At 44.9% G+C, this 22,366-nt stretch overlaps 1 protein-coding gene across 1 annotated transcript in view; it reads left to right on the top strand.

Annotated features, from left to right (window-relative positions):
• NFRKB (nuclear factor related to kappaB binding protein) overlaps nt 1–22,366 on the top strand; it is a 627,787-nt gene that overhangs the window by 219,613 nt on the left and 385,808 nt on the right. Inside the window, exons 15-16 of the mRNA XM_085647204.1 lie at nt 330–390; nt 3,068–3,242. Coding sequence (XP_085503330.1) covers nt 330–390; nt 3,068–3,242 — 236 coding nt within the window. The remainder of the gene's footprint in view (nt 1–329; nt 391–3,067; nt 3,243–22,366) is intronic.

Raw genomic sequence — 22,366 nt, 5'->3', positions numbered from 1 at the left:
GCTTCCTACAATTACCCTCAAGTTTTACGTTTGTGTGGGGATGATCCCTCACTGTTTTTGTGGAAAACCATTTTCCTTCTTTGCATGCTTACATCTGAGTAGCACTTGGAGAGAAAAGGTTGTAACAACTTACAGGGTTTTGTGTATTTTTTAAAAATGAACTTCCACCTAGACCCGTGTATGGTCCTTTGACTGTCTTGGACACTTCTCGTATTACCTTTAAACTGCATTGGTGATGCACATGGCGAGTTAGACTTCATTAATATCTGAGCATTTTAACTTCTCTGGTACCAGAATGTTAGTAATTGATGCAATGAATTTTATTTCAGGAGGACGGACTATGTGGTGACTCCAAGCTCCGGAGACGAAAAGAGGGTTTTCCAAGAGCAGGTGAGAAGAACCATTTACTTCCATTATCCAAAATTCTAGAATTGTAGGATTTATGGATCTTAATGTACTATTAAGCAAGTTGCAACAGTAGGTATGAAGTGCACAGCATCATTATTCCGTAAAGCTCAGCATTTTGCAATGCCAGTCACATCACAAAATGAATATTCTGAGGGAGTTGCACACTCTTTTGCCGCATTAATATTAGTGATGTAGGAAGCAATTTGCGATGCCCTGTGAATGGCTGCAACTGCAGTGACAGAGGCATGCAAGGCATAGCTGACTCTTATATTTTATGTAAACATGCCCTGGTAGATTATTTGTGGCCCTTTGTCAAGCATAGGTATGGGCCAATAATGACCAGAAGGAATTGAAAAGTTGCGACTCACTTATCTCCCTAATCATAAGATAATGCTTATTGGACATGTAACAGTCTCAGAGGCTGTTAGACTTCTTTATTTATTTGAGGACTTAAGGCAACCTGAAATTAGCAAACTGACATTCAGAAACAAGTGTACAAAGGGCTATGATGTAGGTGTCTACGTCTTCATCGATATTCTGTTTAAAAAACTTAAATCTGAGAACTATTAAACTGTCTTGTTCATCAAATATCATTTGGAGTGGACCGCAACTTGATACTCATCAAGAACTTCACCTTCCTCTAACACTAATTCAGGTAAATTCTTAAATGTGGATCTCCACTCAACTCCAAGTGAGTGTAAAAGCAGACATCTTCTTCTTTCTGCTCTGAACCTGGAGGTGCCTATTGCTCCTAAATATATCTCAAATGCATCAAACCAAACCGGCCACCTGACTGGTGAATCTCCAGGAGTGCCTTGAAATGATGGAGGCGGAGCAGCTTACTGCATTGTGAATACAAGAGACTCAAAGTAGATATGCTGATCAATACAGTGCAACCAGAAGCATAGTATGCTGCTAAATAGTATTCATGTCTCTTAGGGTAAAGAAATACATGAGTATTCTAGATACAGTAGAAAAACAGCAGATCATTTGTTTAAAACACCTTATAGCAAACTTTAGTGCTAATAGACAAGCAGCTGATATTCATAATTATGCCTGCCACTGTGGTAATTTTCTTGAAGTAACAAGCAAAATGATATTTTCTACCTGCAGTAGAATGATTAGTGTTCTTGTCTTTGTTTTAAGAATATGTTAATGAAAGTTTTGATGCCAGCAAACAGCAGTAGAGACAATAAGTGTGCTTGTCACTGTTTGGGTATCATTGAGTTGCTATGTTCAGTAGAATAGATTGACAGTACTGTTTGAAAATAATGATATTCACTATCCAAGTATAGTGGCAGAAACCACCTCCAAATGGCTGCAGGTTTGCACTGAAGTACTCTGAAACCGCAGGGACAAAGAACAGCTGAAGAATGGCAGGGGTGTAGCGTTCAGAAGTAGAATGCACAAGGTTATTCACAGAGCAGTAAAAATTTGCCTTTCAAATGGTGGACGCAGTACTTTGCGCCATGCTTTTTTTAGTCTTAATTAGATAAATACAAGTGCGGCCATACAAACTACTTCCAAGATGGCCTGCACAACCTGCGTTGGTTAGCATTATATGCCATAAAAACCCGGCACATGCCCATCTAAGATACACAGCCCTGGACTGTAGAGAGGTCTGCAAGTCAACGCTGGAAGTTAACATGGACTTTGCCCAAAATCTCCCTTGAAGCACCCAGTGAACGCAGTAAAGTACCTTACTCACAGAGGTGGCATGCCCCGGCATATACAACGAGGAAACCGAGAAACACAGCGCACGATCCTCAATCCAATTGTGGAGATGTTCAGGTAGCAGCTACTGTGCCATCAACAGCTGTACACCACATAGATCTGGATTCACGATGTACATAGTCTGGGGAAGCTCCTCAAAGGAAGCGACTAGCAGGGCTCGTGGGGCAGCTCCAGTCGTCACCAATAAATTTGTAGCAATAGACTACAGACGTGTTGAGAGATTTAACCAAGTTTATTTCACATAAACATAAGGAGCTGCCGAAGTAGTACACACAGGTACTTTTTGCTTATCTCGGTCCATAGCCCAACCGTCTAATTCAAATAACATTCCCAGTAGAACCTGACAAGTAGAACTTCCCCTGCAGGGATTGAGCTCAGATTGTAGACGGAATACAACACAATTAGTCGTACAACATTTTAGGAAATTTTGGTGTTTTGGACTCTAATAATTGAGGAGGGAGAAACTTCTTTATTTGTAAAATATGGCGGATGGGGCACCCCTTCTTGCTCCTTGTAGCAGTAAGATGTGTGTTATTTGATGCAGAGAGTGTTTGTCCCATATCTATGCTTTCCAGAGTGCATTGCATATTCAACATTTGTGATCAAGTTGAAGGTGTTTAAACTCTCCTTATTTGCTTCTGCCATCCTTTTTTATGCTGTTCCTGTTTCTACATTTCTCTGTACATCAGCTTTATGATGCGTTCTCTCTTTTTGGGTGTCTTAATACCACCATTCTGCTACCCACATTCTGTATCTTTCTTTCTTAAACATTCTGCAATCCGTATTGTACACACATTTTTGTACTTAGTAAAACATACCCAATGTATCCCCCTGTTCCATTTTCATAGTGCCATTATCCTTGAACTCTTATCATCGTATCTTTTTTTCATTCTCCAATATACTTTTTTCTTGCTGCTGCTCCCAGGAGCGTCTTCGCTACAGTCAGCCGCACAAGGCATTCACTTTCCGTATGCATGGTTTTGAGTCAGTGGTCGGACCGGTGAAAGGTGTGTTTGACAAGGAGACTTCCCTGAACAAAGCACGAGAACACTCCCTGCTGAGATCGGACCGTCCTGCCTATGTCACAATCCTGTCCCTTGGTGAGTAAGCGTGGGGTGATAAAAATAACATTCTCGTGCCAATATGAACTTATGCCTACCTTCAGTATAGTTGTGGTAAGCATAGGAGTGCTTTTCTTTATATTTCCGCATGTGCTGTCTCACAAACTCTTCCAAGTTCTTCATCAATTATTATTTATGTGGTAAAGTTCAGAATAATCTGATGAGCATTAACGTCCATGAAACTGAATGTCAAAAAGGTTTATATTGTCTGATTATTTTAAATTTAACACTATGATAAATATTTGTTATTCCAAAATGTGGTTATTCATATGAGTCTTGTGCAATAAGTGCTAATCGGACCACTTGATTATATAGAAACTCCCCATTCTGAATACAATAATAACCTCAGATGTTTACAGAGAACATGATCTAATGTTTCCTTATGAATACTACATATCCAACCTGCGCTGTTTACCAGAGCATGTAAGTTCAGAAGACTCTAGAATCACAAAAGTACATCAGTAGAAGTTTTTTTTTTTTTTTTTTTAAAGTTCCAAAACCTTTATTGGTACCTGACACAGTCATACATCTCACGCCTACAACCTCACGGGCCGGCTTCAGGTGACAGTTCACCACTCAGTTCACCCTCCTATACACAGCCATGTGACCGACAACCCGGAGGTCCGGCGGCAGATACCTGTTGATCAAGCATAACATTACAATTGTAGATGAAAAACATCCGGAACCCTGGGCACCAAACTAAGCACCCTGTCCATTAGGCGCATCTGCCATGTGTGCTACCTGCAATTCGGAGGTACTAGTGTCCAGGAGCAACAACCCCCATGGCAGTCCATTAGTATCACGTTCCTGAGGGGCAGATAAACAGACCTCCCCTAGGTGACCCGTGCGGCCCCTGAATCAGCAACCCCCTGTGATTGGGTCTCCGCAGCCGCGGAGGCGGTATAAGCCGCTAGGTACTCCTTAAACGGGTCCCAAATGTCCCTAGCTCTGCTAGTTAATGGTTGCGTCTCAGCATAGATAGTACTCTGTTCCTGGCAGTACAAAAGATCCCCTATCCAGTCCTTAAATTTCGGTGCGCGCCCTCTGCCCCACCGGCATGCAACTCTCCGCTTCGCCAATAATAGTGCAATGCTCCCCAATTTGCGAGTTAGCTTTGGTATCGATACCGTGTAGCCCAACAGCATCACCAGCGGATCTAACTCCACCGGAGCCCCCAACATGGCCGTCAATGCTGTATGCACCTGCACCCAGTAATCTGCCACTCTCGGACACATCCACGCCAAATGCAGGAAATCTGCACCCTCCGCCTGACACCTCTCACACTTGTCATTATCCGACAGGCGAAATCTAAGCTTTTTGACTGGCGTGTAATACATTCGCTGTAAGAATTTGTAATGGATAATACGCAGTCGGCTACTGGAGGAAATCTGGGATGTGAGCTCACAACAATACGTCCACTGCTCTTCCGTGATGTCCCTGCCTAGTTCGAGTCTCCACTGCTGGAGTGCCCTACAGTCCAAACTTCCACTGCGTGCACGTATACTGCTGTATAATTGCGAGACTAAATGCCTACCATCCGTTGACGTAAGCAGGGCTTGCAGAGGCCTCACCGTGACGGGTTCCTCCGGGAAGCGTGGTAATATCTTCCGCAGCCCCCTCCGCAACCGGACATAATAAAAGACATCCAGCGGCGTGGGCCGATATCCCCCAAACAACTGCTCTTGTGTCTTGAACTGACCACTGGCGAAGAGGTCGCCCCAATGCCGAATTTTAATTCTAGCGCATAGCCCCTGGAACCCTCCTTCCTGCAACAGCGACAAGTCTGGGTGATAAACTAGGGGCAACGTCGGGGCATACAGAAAGCCAAGCGCCAGACGACGTAGTATACGCTGCCACGCATCTACCGTGCACGGCACCGTAGTGAAAGGCGTATCAAATGCGCTTAATGGGCCCTGAAGAACCCCCGTCAACGGTAGGGGTCGGGATATCCAGTCCTCCACCGCCAGCTGCGGCAGGAAGGGCACAGGTGCAAACCAGCAATAAGCAAAGTGGGCCTGCGCGCTCAAATAATACTCCAGAAAGTCTGGTACATCAAAACCTCCAGATGCGTACGGCCGAGTTATAATCGACCATGCCAGTCGAGGCTGCTTACCAGCCCAAAACAGCCGCAATAATTCGGAACACAATGTTCTAAAGAAATACGTACCCGGATAGTACGGTATGTTCTGAAAAAAATATAAGAAGCGAGGCAATACCACCATCTTGATCAGCGAAGCCCTGCCTGCCATGGTGAGCGGCAGAGACACCCAACGGGTAACATCCTCCGTCAGCTTAGTTATGGCGGTACCGTAATTCAGCCGCAACGTCTCCTCCCTTACCTTCGAGATCTGAACCCCCAAATATCTGAGATCCGACTCACACCAGTCCAGCGGGTAGTCCAGTGGAAAGCGGCCCACCGCAGGCGTCGGGGGAAAGAATTGCGACTTCTTCCAATTTATTTGGATGCCCGACAGGCCCCCAAACACTAAGAATTCTCGGAGCAGCGGATTAAGGTTGACCTGCGGATCTACCACATACAACGTTAAATCATCCGCATAGAGAGACACATCAATCTGCCGTTGGTAGCATTTAAAGGCACTCTGCTTATGTAATTGTCGGATACGGCACGCCAGAGGTTCCATCGCGATAGCAAATAATAATGGGGAGAGCGGGCACCCCTGTCTAGTGCCTCTTGTCAGCGGGAACGAGTCGGACACCTCACCATTAATCAGCACTCTCGCTTTCGGGTCAGCATAGAGCAATTTGATCCATGCAACAAATATTTTGGGGAAACCCATCCTGTACAGGATGGCAAACAGGTAGTTCCACTCGACCGAGTCAAATGCCTTGGTGGCATCAAGAAATACTGCCGCTACTGGCAGTTCCGGCGCAATCGTATTGATCAAGGAAAAAAGCGTACGCAAATTACTGGCCGTCGAGCGACCCGGAACAAAACCCGACTGATCTGGAAGGGCAATTTTCGTCATCAGCAGAGAGAGCCTAGTGGCAAGCACCTTCGCCAAGATCTTTGCGTCACAATTGATTAGGGAGAGCGGCCTATATGAATCACACTCCGCCGGGTCTTTTCCTGGCTTCAACAATGAGGTGATCAGTACCTCCCTCATTGTCCCTGGAAGCACTCCCACCTCAAGTGCGTCCTCATACACCTCCCGAAGCACCGGAGCCATGATATCAATATAGCATTTATAGAATTCAGCTGGGAGTCCATCGAGCCCTGACGCCTTACCATTACTCAGAGACATAATCGCCTCCCGTTTCTCATCCAGTTCAAATGGGGCTCCGAGAAATTCCCTATGGTCATTGCTTAACCAGCATAACGCCACATCATCCAGAAAGTCCCCAAACACCGCCTCCCCACCACTGCGGGCTTCATACAACTCCTCATAATGTGCAGTAAATTGACTCAAGATTCCCTTCGTATCCTGACAGAGGGCCCCTTCCCGATCTCTGATCTCCAATATATGTGTGGATCCCCGTGCATGCCTAGTAATCTCCGCTAAGGCACGACCTGGTCTCTCTCCTTCGCAATATCGGCGGGCTTGCCAGTATCTACCCCTGAATTTGGCCTCCCTATCTGCTTCCCGCTCGTACAACGTGAGTCGTTCTCGGAATTCCTTATGGAGCGGCCCCATCGGTTCCTGGGCCATCCTAGTTTCCAGCTCCGCTAGTTCCGACTCTAATTTGGTGAGCGAGCCTTGTATTGCTTTTAGCACCCCAAAGCTCTTAGATATGTAATACCCTGTGACCGTCACCTTGAATGACTCCCATATGGTCTCAACACTGTCCACTGACCCCTTGTTGCGGGGAAAAAACTTGGCTATCTCGTCCCCCAATTCCGCCTGAAACACCGGATCTAAGAGTGCCGTGGGTTGCATACGCCACCTGGGAGCTGCCTTACCGCAACCCGGGAGCGCCACCTGGACCAATACAGGGCAGTGATCCGAATACGACCTCGGTAAGTGCACCACTCGCCCTAGATCCACCGCTAAGCCAGTGGATAGAAAACAGTAATCCAGCCTGGCCCAAGTATTGGCATATGTTGTGAAGTGCGTCCCCTCTCGGACCCCAGGATGCACCAACCGCCAACTATCCACGAGTCCCCCTTCTGCCACTATGCCCACCATGGCATCCCTCGCTCCCTTATTGTATTGCGGGCTACCATCCGACCTATCAAGCCCCGAGGCCATAGTGAGATTAAAATCCCCCCCCCATAGGATATGCATGGAACCCGCGTTCAGTATCTTGCCCCATAGCATGGTGAAGAAGGCAGGCGAATCCACATTTGGCCCATAGCAGTTTACGATGGTGACCGTATCAGTACCAAGTCTGCCCCACACCAATACAAATCTCCCCTCCTTGTCCGTATGGTCACCTAGCATCACGAACGGCACCTCTTTCTTGATCAGTATCGCCGTGCCCCTTGCATACCCTGAGTACGAAGAGAAGCTCCGCACAGCCGCCCATTTGCTGGCAAAAGTGTAAGTGGCTCGAGGACTAAGGTGCGTTTCCTGTAACAACGCGATTTGCACCTTATGCTGTTCCAAGTAAGCCACCACCCTCCTACATTTCCTGGCGTCATTTAACCCCCGAACATTCCAAGTGGCGACAGTGACGTGTGACTTACGCGCTTTATCAGCCATGCGTCGTTAACCTCCCACGATCCAAAGCAGTCACCCAGTTCTGCATACCGTGCCCGCCCCAGGTGCCTACCGCCCAACAGGTTACCCCCTTTACCCCCTCAAATTTAATATGCAGAAGAAGCTCTATCTGTAGCGTAACACATTGCAGCCCACTCCTTACTCCATAGATAAAAAACCCATCCTCAGTACCATGCTCTCTATCCCGGTCCGGAACTACAAACATACAAACCATAACTACAGCCCATGACCCCACCCTCCTCCCACTGAAGCAAACCCCAACTTGCCAGACCTGTATCCCCCCCTCCCCACCCACAATTGCCCCAAACAGCAGGGCAAGTACATTCCCAAGACCCCCAACATGTACTAGGGTGTTTCCCATCAGGAAGCGAACCTAGGTGGCACCACCAGCTCCCGCCCCAGAAACGCCAGCCCGGCCACACAGTGTGCAGTCCAGCTCAGCGATATGAGGAGGCGTCCGGCGCTAGAACTGGATCCACCCGAGTCCCATCATAAGCAGACCCCTGCCTCCCATAGCAGCAGCCAGCACTATACCACAGCCCGTGCAAACTTCAACAAGATTCTCCTGCAGTGCAGCGCCCCACGATAGGCCACCACCCCACCACGCTCGCAGCCACAGAGCGCCCAAGCCCAATCAGCCCCCCGTGCAATTTCTCATAGCTGGCCACCCCAGTCCCAGTCCTCAGTCCACCAGTACACCTGCACTTGTGGCCTAATATGCCAAATACAGTCACCCCACTCACTGTTCACCGGCCACAAGTTCCTCACGCCGGGGGTCCTCGTCGTTTCCAGCTCCAGTCTCAGATCTGCGGGAGCGCTTGTGCTGTTTGATGAAGTCCTCCACCATCTGAGGATTCGTGAAGAACTTCTGCCTCCCCTGGTATGTGACCCGCAAGCGCGCCGGGTAAAGCAACGCATAATCCATTTGCAGGTCCCGCAGTTTCGCCTTAACTGTTATAAATTTCCGACGTTCCTCCTGCACCATCGGTGTGAAGTCTGAATACAGCGTGAAGGAGTTGCCATCATAGGATAACGTGCGTGTGGTCCGTGCGGCCCTCAAGGCGGTGTCCCGATCTCGATAATTGAGCATCCGGGCGATGATCGGCCGGGGCGGCGCTCCCGGCTTCGGTCTGGGGCCCAGGGCTCGGTGCGCCCTCTCCACAATAAATTGGGGAGAAAAAACATCCGATCCAATCGCCGCCACCAACATCTTCTCCACATAGTCCTCCATTTTGCCCACATTCGTCGACTCCGGAATACCCACGATGCGTACATTATTCCGCCTACTGCGCGCTTCCAAATCCTCATTCTTAGCAGCGATGAGGCGCAGCAGATTGTCCATTCTGGATAACTGTGAGGTGTGCTGCGCCACCGTATGCTCAGCGTCCGAGATTCGCTGTTCCGCCCCCGTTATTCGTTCCTCCTGGACGTCCAGCTTCTGCACCACCGCATCCATACGGGACGACATTCTGTCCACTTTATCTGCAATCGTCGCAAACCCTTGACGCATCTCTCGTAGGACATCTTGTAAATTGGGCGCCGCGTCTGTCGAACCTCCTGCCGGCATCGGCGGCTCAGCCGAACCACGAATCTCTTCCACCACCTTGGTCGACTTCTTGCTAGCCTCAAACGTGAGTTTGGGCTGTTTCTCGTCCGTCCTGCCCATTCTGCCCTCCGGTCAGTACACTCCGCCAACAGCCGTGGACACCTCCCCGGGACCAGAAGCAACGCTGATGTCTCTCCGCACTTCTCTGGAGTTGGTGCCCCTCTTTACAGCGCAAGTCCAAGCTGCCAGGATGCCCAATCGAAATGGTGCAGTCCAGTCGCCACCAGCCTCACCCTCCACGCACACTCACTGTGCTTCACGGTAAGCCGGCCGCCTCACCAGCATAGCAGGGAAGCAAGCCATACGTAGTCCGTGCCGCCGTCCTGCCCAGCACTCCCTCCTTCCACTGCGGACACCAGCGAGGCACCATGCGACACCGCCCTCTCAAAGCAACGCCGGGGTTCGCCGCCCCAGTCAGTGGCATCCAGCTCCTCCAAGCCCAGCGTCACGGCCCAGTGTCTGCGCTCTTGCTCATCTGCGCTCCCAGCTGGCCATCCACAGTGCCCGGGGGCCCCTGTTCCGAGTCATCCACAATGCCCGAGGCAGGGGGGCGAGGGGGGGGGGGAGGGCGACACCACTCACCCCCACGCGGTCCAGATGGCACCCGGCTCCCCCACAGAAGGCCGCCACCAAACACCGCCGGAAAACGGCAAAATTAGCGTTCCACCACAATGGAGGGGGGGGGGGGGAGAATCTCCCCGTTAACGAGCGCCACTAGCTTCTCCAATTCCTGTCCCGCTCCGCCGCTACCTCCAAGGCGCCGAGTCCCTCCAAGGTATCGTCACCGGTCCCAGCGTCCACGGCCTGCAGCCAGTTGCTCAACCCCGGCCTCTCGTACCCGCCGGATCCGGCAATGCAGCTCCGCACGTCCAAGCCTCTCACTCGCCGCCGCTAGCGAGGCTCCGTTCTCAGGGACCAGGCATCCGTCACCTGTCAGCCGCCGCCAGTACCGTCCGGTACCTGCACCAATGTTCCACACTCGATTCTGGGACCCAGGTGCCCCAAATAAGGATAATTTGGCGGATTATAACCGCCGGACGACGGGAGCTCTACACGGAGGCTTCCATGCACCCGTGCGCCACCTAGCGCTCCCCAAGTACATCAGTAGAAGTTGTCTCCCCCCCCCCCCCCCCCCAAGATTTCTGACTGATACATTAATTTAGAAACCATTCAAATAAGGTGAAGTGTGCTTAAATCGATAATTTCCTTCAAGGAACACGGTAATTTTCTTTTTTAAAGTCAGCCAGGTCTATCTGAGAACAGATACTCTTGAATTTGAACTTTACTTTTGTCTTAAATCCTTTCAGGTGTCTGTCTACTTCTCAGTGCAACTTCCCTGGCCTTGTGTAGATCCAACTCTGTCCGGGCCACCTTGAAAAGTGTGAATCCGGGATTAACTTTGACTTCTGATCCTTCATTTGTATGATTTGATCGTCCATTAATTTATTACAAAAGGGGAGAAAGTGAATCATAACCATTAGCTACAGCTTTAAGCTAAACTTTACAAGTCAGTGTGGCTGTGAGCTGAACTAAGGTAACATTAGCCAATCCCAAAATGTTGCAGTTGTGCTATATTAAGCCTCTTGGGTAACTTCACTAAAAATGTTGCAGGCCTCTATGTTAGACCAGGTATTAGTTTGACATTGATCAATCTGAGCTGTGACTCAAAGCAATGACCAGTCCCATTGTCATTTAGATGCTGCAGTGCATGATTTAATGCTTTGGCTGTGTTTTTAAGGCTTGCTAGGTGACAAGGAGTAGAGCATGATCTTCCTTCATAGGGCAGTAGATTGAATTCACAAGTTTCTTTTCCCTATGGGTTTTCAGCGCTACCTTAGATTGAAGAGGATCCTGAAGCAATCTTTGGCCTGCACCTATGGTCTAAGCTGGTCATTCGCCTTCCATGCAGCATTCAAGTTCTCAAGATTTTGATCAATCAAGAACTTCATGGCCAATCCACTATCAGTCCAAGCAATAATCATTGATATTTGAACCCTCCTCTGAGGTGGTTCCAAACAGGTCAATCAAATGTTTAATAGGTTACAGACTTAGCCTTTATATCTTGCATACACAGATCATGCAGAAAGGAGATTAAAGCTGGGAGCACCCTAAGGCAGGGTGCTGAATATTGCATGTAAGGGCATACCTGCATGAGCAGATATGCTCCTGCGCTAGTCAGTACAAGTGATGAGGTAAGTCATGTTAAAACATGTGCAGGAGACTTGTGAAAATAAGTTTCCCAGCTACATAATGGCTTAATTAACAATAGGGATGTCCGTTAGCACACATATTGTATTAGTAAACCCACACTGATTTACCAATACATGCACCCCGAGCATACCTCAGAATGTATTCATGGTGATTCTAAGGCCACCACAGCGATAAAGTGTGATTATAGTAATGCTCAGTCCCCACAGAAATAGCGTGTTGTTATAGTTGTGCTCCGGTCTCCTCAGTGAGAGTCTGTAATGGTAATCATGTTGAAATCCTTGCAGAGATATATTGTATTTTTAGTAATACCCATGACACTGAGGAGAATATGTGTGATTATAATGATGCCCAAATCCCGTCAGAGATAGTGTGTGATTATAGTCATGTTCAATTCCCTTTAGAAATAGTGTGTGAATATAATCATGTTGAAGTCCCAGCAGAGATAGTGGTTGATTACAATCATGCACAATCCCCCACAGACATAGGGCCCGATTACGATGCGGTTAGGAAAGTATTCCCACCTAGGGCCCGATTACAATGCAGTTAGGAAAGCCTCCCAACGGCATTTTCTCCTTCCGAATCAGATCGGGAATGTGTCTTCCGGACGAGGGCCTGATTATGATGCAGTTAGGAACATAGTCTCCCATTGAAGTCAATAGAAGTCGAACTAAATTGTATCTAGAAGCATCCGGATGCATCGTACTCGGACGGTCGGACTCTCCCGATCCGAGTGGGTTGGAAACCATTTCCAAACTGATTCGGTCGGGAAGATTTCCTAACTGCATCGTAATTAGGCCCATAGTGTGTAATTATAGTAATGCCCAGGTCCACACAGAGATAGTGTCTGATTATAGTTGCGTTCAAGTCTATTCAGTGGTAGTGTGTGGTAATCATCATGTTGAAATCCCAGTAGAGATAGTGGGTGTTGCAATCATTCCCAGGTCCCCACAGAGATAGTGTGTGATTATACGGATCCCCAGGTCCCCACAGAGATAGTGTGTGATTATACTGATCCCCAGGTCCCCACAGAGCTAGTGTGTGATTATACTGATACTCCGGTCCCCTCAGAGATAGTGTGTGATTATTACCATGTTGAAATCCCTACAGAGATAATGTTTTATCCCAGTAATGACCAAGTCCCCACACAGATACGTGTAATCATAGTGATTCCAGGTGCCCCACAGAGAAAAAGTGTGATAAGTGCACACAGAGATAGTGATTTTTATAGATGTGCTCAAGTCTCCTCAGAGATGGTTTTTGATGATAATTATGTTGAAATCCTTACAAAGATAGTATGTATATATAGTAAGATCCATGACACTGCAGAGATTATGTGTGATTATAGTGATGTCCAAATTCTGAGAGAGAGTGTGTAATGATAATCATGTTGAAATCCCATCACAGATAGTAGGTATTTACAATCATGCCCAGGTCCTCACAAAGATAGTGTGCGATTATGCTGATGTCCAGGTCCCCACAGAGATAGTGTGTGATCATAGTAACATTTAAGTCCTGATAGAGATCAGGGTACCTAAAATAAACCCACTACCACGGATAGAGTAATTTCACAGTTGCACGCACATACATTCATCATACGCTAGGGCCCATTTCACTAACATACGCTCAAATACTCTACCAGCATAAGACCTGTGGGAAGAAAACCCTGCATCTATATCCAGGACGATAGGACCTAATTATAGTGGTTATCCTTAATCATACTCTATACAATCTATACAACAATAATCAAAATGTACTCAATAATTGACAAGAAAGAATATTCAACACCATGTTTAAAAGTTATATTGCTTTATCTAAAATTAGTCAATGTAAAATCAATCAGAATAAATCATTTCTCATAGTTACCTATTCTAACTAAGTGTCAGAACGGGTCAGGACCAGTCTCTCGGTAAAGTCTCTCAGGACAGAGTCCTCAGCATCGAACCTCAGCAACGCGTGAAGGTGGCCAAAAGAGTGGGGAGAGCCCTCCCTAAACTAACAGTTTTTATAGTGAAAAATACAATAGAAACACACATAAAGTTGGCTGAATAAACTGTATCACTGAGCAGAACGAGAAGGAAGAAATGTAACATTGCTACATCTGTAAATCTCCGCTCAGGAAAAGTCACAAGACGTGAACTACGGAACAGGAACCAAGAAAATAAAACATGTAACACATTTAATCCGGTTTCTCCTCGGCCATCGAGCCACAGTTCAGAGTTTCCCTCTAAGGCTCCTTTGTCTTTCGAGATGGCCAAGGACACTTTCACTTTTCTTGGAGAACACCCAAAGCTGCTGCCGTCCTCATGGAAAATTTCATAGAAGGACCATGGTCAGTTGTCTTCGACCTTTTTCCAGCAGGGGTCTCTCTTGTCACGTCTTTCACATATTCACTCGAGGCCAGGCTCTCAAAATTAGCCATCATGGATTAGGCCTCCATAGGCCACAATAGACCATCTCAATTAAAAGAAATAAAACCAACGTTACTACAGCATAATGATTAAACAGTGTTAGCCCCACTAATACCCTTATGTGTACGCATTTATCTAGCTTTGCGACATAAAAAGCATTAATTCAGACAGCGTTTTGTGCTTAAAATAAATAGCACACAGCAACATTTAAACATGAAAACTTGCACGTTATTGTAAATACAAGAACAGCACAAATAAGCTAACCCTCATGTAACTTTCTCTTGTGTTAGGACAAACAGGTTGATTAGTAAAACACACTTGCACAAGACAAATAATTAATTGTTAAATATTAATAAATTAATAAAACGCATAGACATGCCAGAGCTTCAAAAGCCCCAGAATTTTCTAAAAGAAAACTCTGCTCCAGCAATCCCCCCTTTGGTGATTTTATCACCAAATAAACCCAAAAAAAAAAATTAGTGAAAATTTAGTCCCATTTTAGGAAATCAGAAATGTCTCTTCCCTTTAGACAACATTAAACACCAGTCACTCTTTCATCATCTCTCTTTGTCTCTAAATAAACACTCTCCCTCAATTCTTCTAGTTCAATCTCTTCTGGTTCTCTTTTTGAAATTTTCGAATTCTTGTTTTTCTTTTCATTTTTCAATTTCTCTTTCCCTTTCCTGTTTTTACAACACACACACACCAATCTTAGTATCAGTAAAGCAACAATTATACAAGACAAGGGAAACAATATTCTACCTATAATAGTACTACCTATTTTTGCAATAAAATCCTTAACAGCTATCATCTTATTAGCTAGTTTAGTCCATAAACTCCCAGTCTCAAGTGGTACTAAATCTTCATGCAAATCAGTAATATTTTTGATATAGACCTTCAAGTCTTTACTTTCGTCAGGAATGTAAGTGCAACAATGTTGAACTTTCAAAATTCCACAAACTCCACCCTCCTTAGCCAAAAGAATATCAAGGGCAAGTCGATTTTGCATAGACATGGCACGTACGGCACTTAATTCCGTATTCACCAAAAGAAACCCTCCTGCGGTATTTGTCGATAAGCGATCAACCACTGTGGACAGTTTCCGAATTCCATAAGCATTCAAAGAAATTCCCACTGCTGGAATCAAAACCCCAAAAATATCACCCACAATTTCAGACCAAGTTTCTCTCTTAAAACGTGTTAATAAGTTAATGTCTTCTACATCTTTTACTTTATCTGTATGAAAAATCTTAGGAAAAACCAGGCCCACATAACATGTGCCATACCAATGGTCAGGCAACTTGTAATAAGCCTTGTTCCCACAAACATAGTACACTCCTGGAAAAATCGTATCTTCTCCACCTCTGAAACCCCAACCTGTCGCAATGAAGTATGTATCATGGCACTCACTAGTTCCCACAAAATATGTATCATATTGGGAGTTCCTTCTGGTAATGCATAGTTTACCCTTCTGCGGTGCATCTAGAGCCAAAGTTGGACTAGCCCCATTCCTCAATTCTTTTCCAATTTCAATGTCCCAAATTGTCTCACTCACTTCATATTTTCCCCCTTTCTCATGCATGTTCAATCTCCTTTCCTCTACCATATCCAGGAAAGCTCTCTCCTCTTCTTTCAAACTGCAAGTTAAATTATTCTTAAAAATGTAATCTAATGTTAATACTTTTTCTTCAATAAAAATCTCACCAAAAGTGTTAGCTTCTTTAGCTGGATTCAGCTCCTTATTCATTGGCAAGTGCCCAAAAATACTATCTCTGTTAGACATCTTATAATCTATTTTCCCTAACAAATAAAAAACACTACTTAAAATACTACAAGAAATACCATATGTAGCTGGCAAATGGTGATAAGTAACACCCTCTGAAACGGATGCAGGTAATTGCATGCAGACATAGCAATCCCTTACTTCCATTGTCTTCACATATTCATATAACAGTTTAGAAAAAACATTACTAGAAAAATTATTAATTGACCTATCTTTGTGTATGTAACTACTACTTCTAATTGGAACTGCTTTTTGTGAATTCTTCTCTACATTAGTCACATTTTCTATATTCATTCCAAATTCTACTCTAAAAGTAACTAATAAAATTAAAACACCCCATAGAAGCATTAATAATCCAGTACAACAGCAGCACATTCTGCACCACCTCCTCAAAAAGGCACATCTATTTCTATTTTCCTCTATGTTAGCCATTTTAGTTTAGCTTCTACTACTCCACTACTGTTTGAACTTCTTCAATTCTTCAGCAATTCTTCAGCTTTCAGTTTATCCAAATGATTTCCTCGTTCACTTGATCCAAGTGAATCCTTCTTTCACTCAGTTTGGATACTTGTCATTCTTCACTTCAATTTCTTCAACATCAAATTGTATCAGATCTCCAACGTCGGAATCCTCAGTACTCGACTCTTCTCCAATGTCAGTCAAAAGTACTTTCAGAATTTCACCAGTATTTTCCTCAACCACTTTTCTCAAGACCACTTCCGGATTATCTCGAGTCACTGTTTCTTCTTTTCCTTCTTCAGACAGTGTCACATAAGACCATTCCGGTGATCTGTACTTTTGGTTGGGTCTTTTAACTCTTCTTATTTCTACTGGTTCTTTTGATTTCTTTGATTCTTTTTCTTCAGCTCTCGAAGTTTGGCTTGATACTTCATTCACTTGTTCAGCTTTTGATGAATTTGCTCTTATTACTCTGTATCTCACCCTTTTCACTCGGTTGTTAGGCCAACGATCTCCTTTCACAACCTTTTTCGGCCTCAATTCTTTAACACTCTTCTCTCCAATCGAAGTTCTCTTTCTCAGAACTCGACCTTCTGTTTGTTCATCTTCATCATCTGTTTCAAGTGCCTCTTGTTTCCGTTTCCCAGTAGCTTTTCTTTTCTCCACAGATTTTTTCACCACTGTTTGAGACTTCCCTATTTCTGTCCCTCCTCGGGTCTCCGACACGCAATCTTCTTGCTGTCTACTTGTCCCTTCACCTAACTCCTCATCAATGTTCCCTACACCTCCTCGGGAGTCTTCCGCAATCTGTCCCTCTCTATCTTCATCTGACCCTGTTTCTTCAAGAATAATCTCAAGTGGTTCTTCAATCTCCTCCTCTTCTGATTCAGGAGTAGTCTCTGTGTGATTTCTCTTTTCTTTTCTTTTTTCTCCACTGCTACTCGAAACTTCAGGCTCCGTAACAGAATTTGATTTTCCCTCTGATACTCGCAGTCAATCTCTTGAAGCTCTCTCTGCTTCTTTTCTCACTGATTCCGTATCTTCAGGATCTTCACCATCACTGGAATCTGACTCTTCATAATACTCTTCACCAGTTCCCTCTCTCGGGCTTGGAACTCTCAGAGTATGACTTGCATGTACCCAGTGCTTCACTCCAGCACACTTTACTGCAGTCGTTGTAGTCAGAATGACTTGTCTTGGCCTTCCCCACCTTGGAATCAAGCAATTTCTTCTTCTGTGCACCTTAATCCTCACCCAGTCACCTGGACTCAGATCATGGGCTTGCTTCTTCTCAAGTGTGGTAGCTTCTTCTCCATTCTGGTGAAACACAGAATGAACTGCGTCAGCCAGGCCTTTACAGTAATCCAAAATCATGTCATCAGTTATTGACACCAACTTATTCACAGGCACGAATGCATGGCGCATAGCACGTCCCATGATTATTTCATGCGGGCTCAAACCAGTAGTTCTATCTGGAGTAGATCTCATTGTCATCAGGACAAGAGGTAACACATCTGGCCATTTCATGCCAGTGGCTAAACACATCTTTCCAATTCTATTCTTGATTGTGCCATTGATCTGCTCAACCACACCAGAAGCCTCTGGTCGGTATGCACAATGTAACTTCTGCTGTATTTTCAATGCTTCACAAATTAAACCAATAAGTTCATTTTGAAAGTGTCTACCTCTGTCAGACTCAACTGTAACTGGAAACCCGTACCTAGGAATCAATTCCCTCAACAGTAATTTTGCCACTGTTAATCCATCATTTCTTCTAGTCGGGTAAGCTTCCACCCACCTTGAAAACAAACAGACTACCACTAGAACATACCTCAGTCTGTTCACTTGGGGCATCTCAATGAAATCAATTTGCATTCTTGTAAAAGGACCTCCTTCTCTGCCAATTGTCCCTAGACTCACCACTGTCTTTTTCCCTGTGTTAAATTGCTGACAAATCAAACACCTTTGACAGATGCTCTCCGCAATTGTCCTAAACTTTGCATTGTACCAGGTTTGTTTAAAGGACCTTATTATCGCGTCCCTCCCCAGATGTCCCTGGCCATGATACATCCTTGCCATTGACGACAAAATTGAGTTTGGCATTACTGGTCTGCCATCTCTGTAGACCCAAAAATGGTCTGTTTCCCTTGGAGCACATCCTGCTTTAACCCAATCTTGTTTCTCTTCTTCTCCTGCCTCATCTTGTAACTGCTTTACTTCATCCCACGTTTCTAGGACATTAGTAAACATCACAGAAAGGAAAGACATTTCTTCCATCCTATCCCTGTTAATTGATTGGTTTGTTTTGGCGCAATACTGCGCCACATCGTTGGCATACCTGTTACCAACAGTGATAAAATCGTCCCCTGAACCATGTGCGGCACATTTTACAACCGCTAACTCCTTAGGCAGCTGTATCGCCTCAAGCAATTTTCCAATCAACTCAGCATTCTTTATCGGAGTTCCACCCGATGTCAAGAAACCTCTTTGTAGCCACAGTTGGCCAAAGTCATGCACCACTCCAAATCCATACTGACTATCTGTCAACACAGTTGTTCTCAAGTCTTTCCCAATCTCACAAGCTTTTGTCAATGCCACTAGTTCAGCAACTTGCGCAGATTTCACTCCTTTCAATGGTGATGCTTCCATAACCTCTGAAACTTTGCACACTGCATATGCTGCACATAACACACCATTATCATTTCTCAGGCACGATCCATCCACAAACAACACATGGTCATTCTCAGGTAAGGGAAGATCCCTTATGTCTGGTCTCGGTTTTGTACAGTACTCAAGCACATCCAAACAATCATGATCATCTTCCATCTTTATACCCACATTTTCAATATCCGGCAAGAGTGTCGCTGGATTCACATTCACACATCTCTCAAGAGTCACATTTGATGCTCCCAGAATCACTTTTTCATACTTAGTCAGCCGACTATGTGACATATGCTGAGTTCTGCTTCTTGTCAAAAGAATTGCCACATTGTGAGGTACGAATACCCTTACAGGATACCCCATTATGATCCCCTCACTCTGTTCTAGGCTTCTGCATGTCGCAGCTACAGCTTTCAAACAACCTGGTAACCCCACGGCTACAGTGTCAAGTGTCGATGAGAAGTATGCAATAGGCCTTCTCAATTGCCCATGTTTCTGGATTAACACTGAAAGTGCACATCCATTCCTCTCACTGCAGTACAATTCAAATTCTTTTTCGTAGTCAGGCATACCCAAAGCTGGGGCCTCACACATTTTAGTTTTGAGCTCTTCAAATGCTGCCAATTGTTCTGCATCCAGATCTAACGGATCTGTCATTTCACTTTTTGTCAATTTAATCAATGGCTTTGCTATCAGGGAAAAATTAATTATCCACTGACGACAATATCCCACCATACCCAGGAACATTCTCACTTCTCTCTGGGTCTTTGGAGCTTTCATTTCTCTGATTATTCTGATCCTGTCAGTAGTCACTTTTCTCAGACCTTTTTCAATATTATGTCCAAGATAATGCACTTCTTTCTTGCAAAATTGCAATTTGGCTGGAGATACTTTTAACCCTCCATCTGCCAGATGATTCAGTAAAGCTATGGTATCCACTTCACAAGCTTCACGTGTCTTTGATGCCACAAGTAGGTCATCAATATATTGTACTAGCACTGAGCTCTCAGGCATGATCAGACTTTCCAACGATTTTTTCAATAACTGATTGAATATCGAAGGACTCTCCGTATACCCCTGTGGGATACGACACCATGCTAAAATACGCTGGCCAAACCTAAATGCAAAAATCGGCTGGCTGTCATGATGCAATGGAATTGAAAAGAACGCATGACACAAATCAATCACCGTATACCACTCAGCATCATGTGGAATTTGATACAGAATCACTGATGGATTTGGCACAATGGGACAACATGCCACCACAATTTGATTAACTTTTCTCAGATCCTGCACAATCCTGAACTTGCCATTGGGCTTTTTCAGTCCCATTATCGGTGAATTACACGGACTACTCAATAGTTCTCTTAGGACTCCTTGCTGAATCATTTTCTCAATTATAGGAGTTATCCCTTCAATTATTTCTGGTGTCATTTTGTACTGAGGAATGTTAGGATATGTAATTCCCTCTTTCACTGCAATTTTCACTGGATCTACATTATTCATCAATCCCACATCCTCTCCTGTAAAATCCCAAACTGCTCTTTTCACTGTGTCTCTCAGCACTTGAGGCAAATCCTCCGGATTAAACACTGGAAATGCACCAATTAACTCACTTTCTCTATTTTCTAGAGTCATTCGGTAGAAAACATCATCATCTGGTGTCTCAAAAGCTATTCCATCTGGTGTACAAAAAATTGTGCAATTCATTTTACACAATAAGTCCCTACCTAACAGGTTCACTGGACTCGTGTCACAGACAATAAATCTGTGCATGTCTGAAAATTTCCCTATCTGTACTCTTACTGGTTCAGTAAGACGTGTTCTGATCTGTGTATTGGCTACACCAACTACTTGGATTGCTTCATCCGAGAGAGGAAGATTTTTAACATCTGTTGACCTGACAGTTGATCTTGTCGCACCTGTGTCTACCAAAAAAGTAACACTCTCCTCATTTATTTTCCCATCCACAAATGGTCCTGCCTGGTCTATTTCTAGAGTTGCACCAAGTATGCACTCTTCTTCCTCTCCTCGGCACCGTCAATAATCACCCTCAGACTCACTTCCTTCACTCTTTAACAAGTACTGTTGTACTTTGTTAGTACGTCTCGGTTTGTTTACCTGCTCATCATTGAAGAATCCTGAGTCCTGATTGTACTTTTGTACCCCTCTATTCTGCGGTAAGGGCGGTTTTGGCTCTTGACTCTGCTGTCTCACAACTTTCTGCTGTTGTTGCTGCTGGTTATTCCCATCATTCTGCACCTGTTGATTTAAGGATTTACCCTCATTATTTACTAATGGTGGATTAGGACATTCAGATCTCCAATGTCCCAGCTGGCCACAGTTGTGACAAGGGAACTTCTTTTTGGCTTCCTCAAGACTTCCCCTTCCTTTTCCTGCAAATCTCGGTCTATTTCCTCCATTATTTCCTGCATTATTTGCCTGTTCCACCAACTGTGCTTCCTGTCTTTCTGCAACTTTCACTTGTGCCCACATCGCTTTCTCTTTCAGCTTTCTTTGTTTTGCTTCAATTTCATCACTAAAGTATTTTGCATGTCTCAGAATCTCATCTACTTTTTTACTCTGCCAATCCACTGTGTGTTCACGAATTCTCTCACCAATTTCAGGTCTTAAACCATAAACAAATCTGTATACAAAGTGACTCAAGTCTTTGTCACCCAGGTGTTCATCTCCACTGAATTGTTTAAAAGCCAGTATCAGCCTCTCGTAAAAAGCATGAACTGATTCTTTTGCTTCCTGTTGTGTTCGATCTATTTTAACCCAGTCTGTCTCTTTTGGAGGAACTTTACTCTTCAGGTATACCATCACCTGATCATACTTCCTCATCACTTCTGGATCTGGTGCCCCTGTTCTTGGATCTCTTGGATATTCCTCAGTAGGCCAACTCACAACTATTTTACACTCAGTCCACAAGTCTACTGGAACAATTATATCAAACAGACTATTCAGGTCAACCCACAGCACTTTTGACAATTTCACAAACCTATCTACCTGCCTATACCACTCGACGGGCTTTTCTCTCAATCGAGGGAAATCATTCGTAAATGATAAAATATCCTGTCTGGTCCATGGAACATGTACATATCCTCCTCCAGGTATTTCTCTCATGGGATAATTCTCCACTGGTTTCTCCTTTTCTCTCACTGGAAATGCTGAATAAGTTGTTCTATCCTCAGATTCCTCTCTTTTCTTATACCACCTATCCTTCCATTTTTCTACATCACCCCATCTTCGCAATAATGCCACCATTTCTTTAATCTGTCCTGTTCTACCAG

The sequence above is a fragment of the Triturus cristatus genome, chromosome 3_2 (assembly GCF_964204655.1).
Source record: "Triturus cristatus chromosome 3_2, aTriCri1.1, whole genome shotgun sequence".
In the NCBI taxonomy this organism is placed as follows: Eukaryota; Metazoa; Chordata; class Amphibia; order Caudata; family Salamandridae; genus Triturus; species Triturus cristatus.
This window is presented reverse-complemented; position numbering and strand designations above follow the sequence as displayed.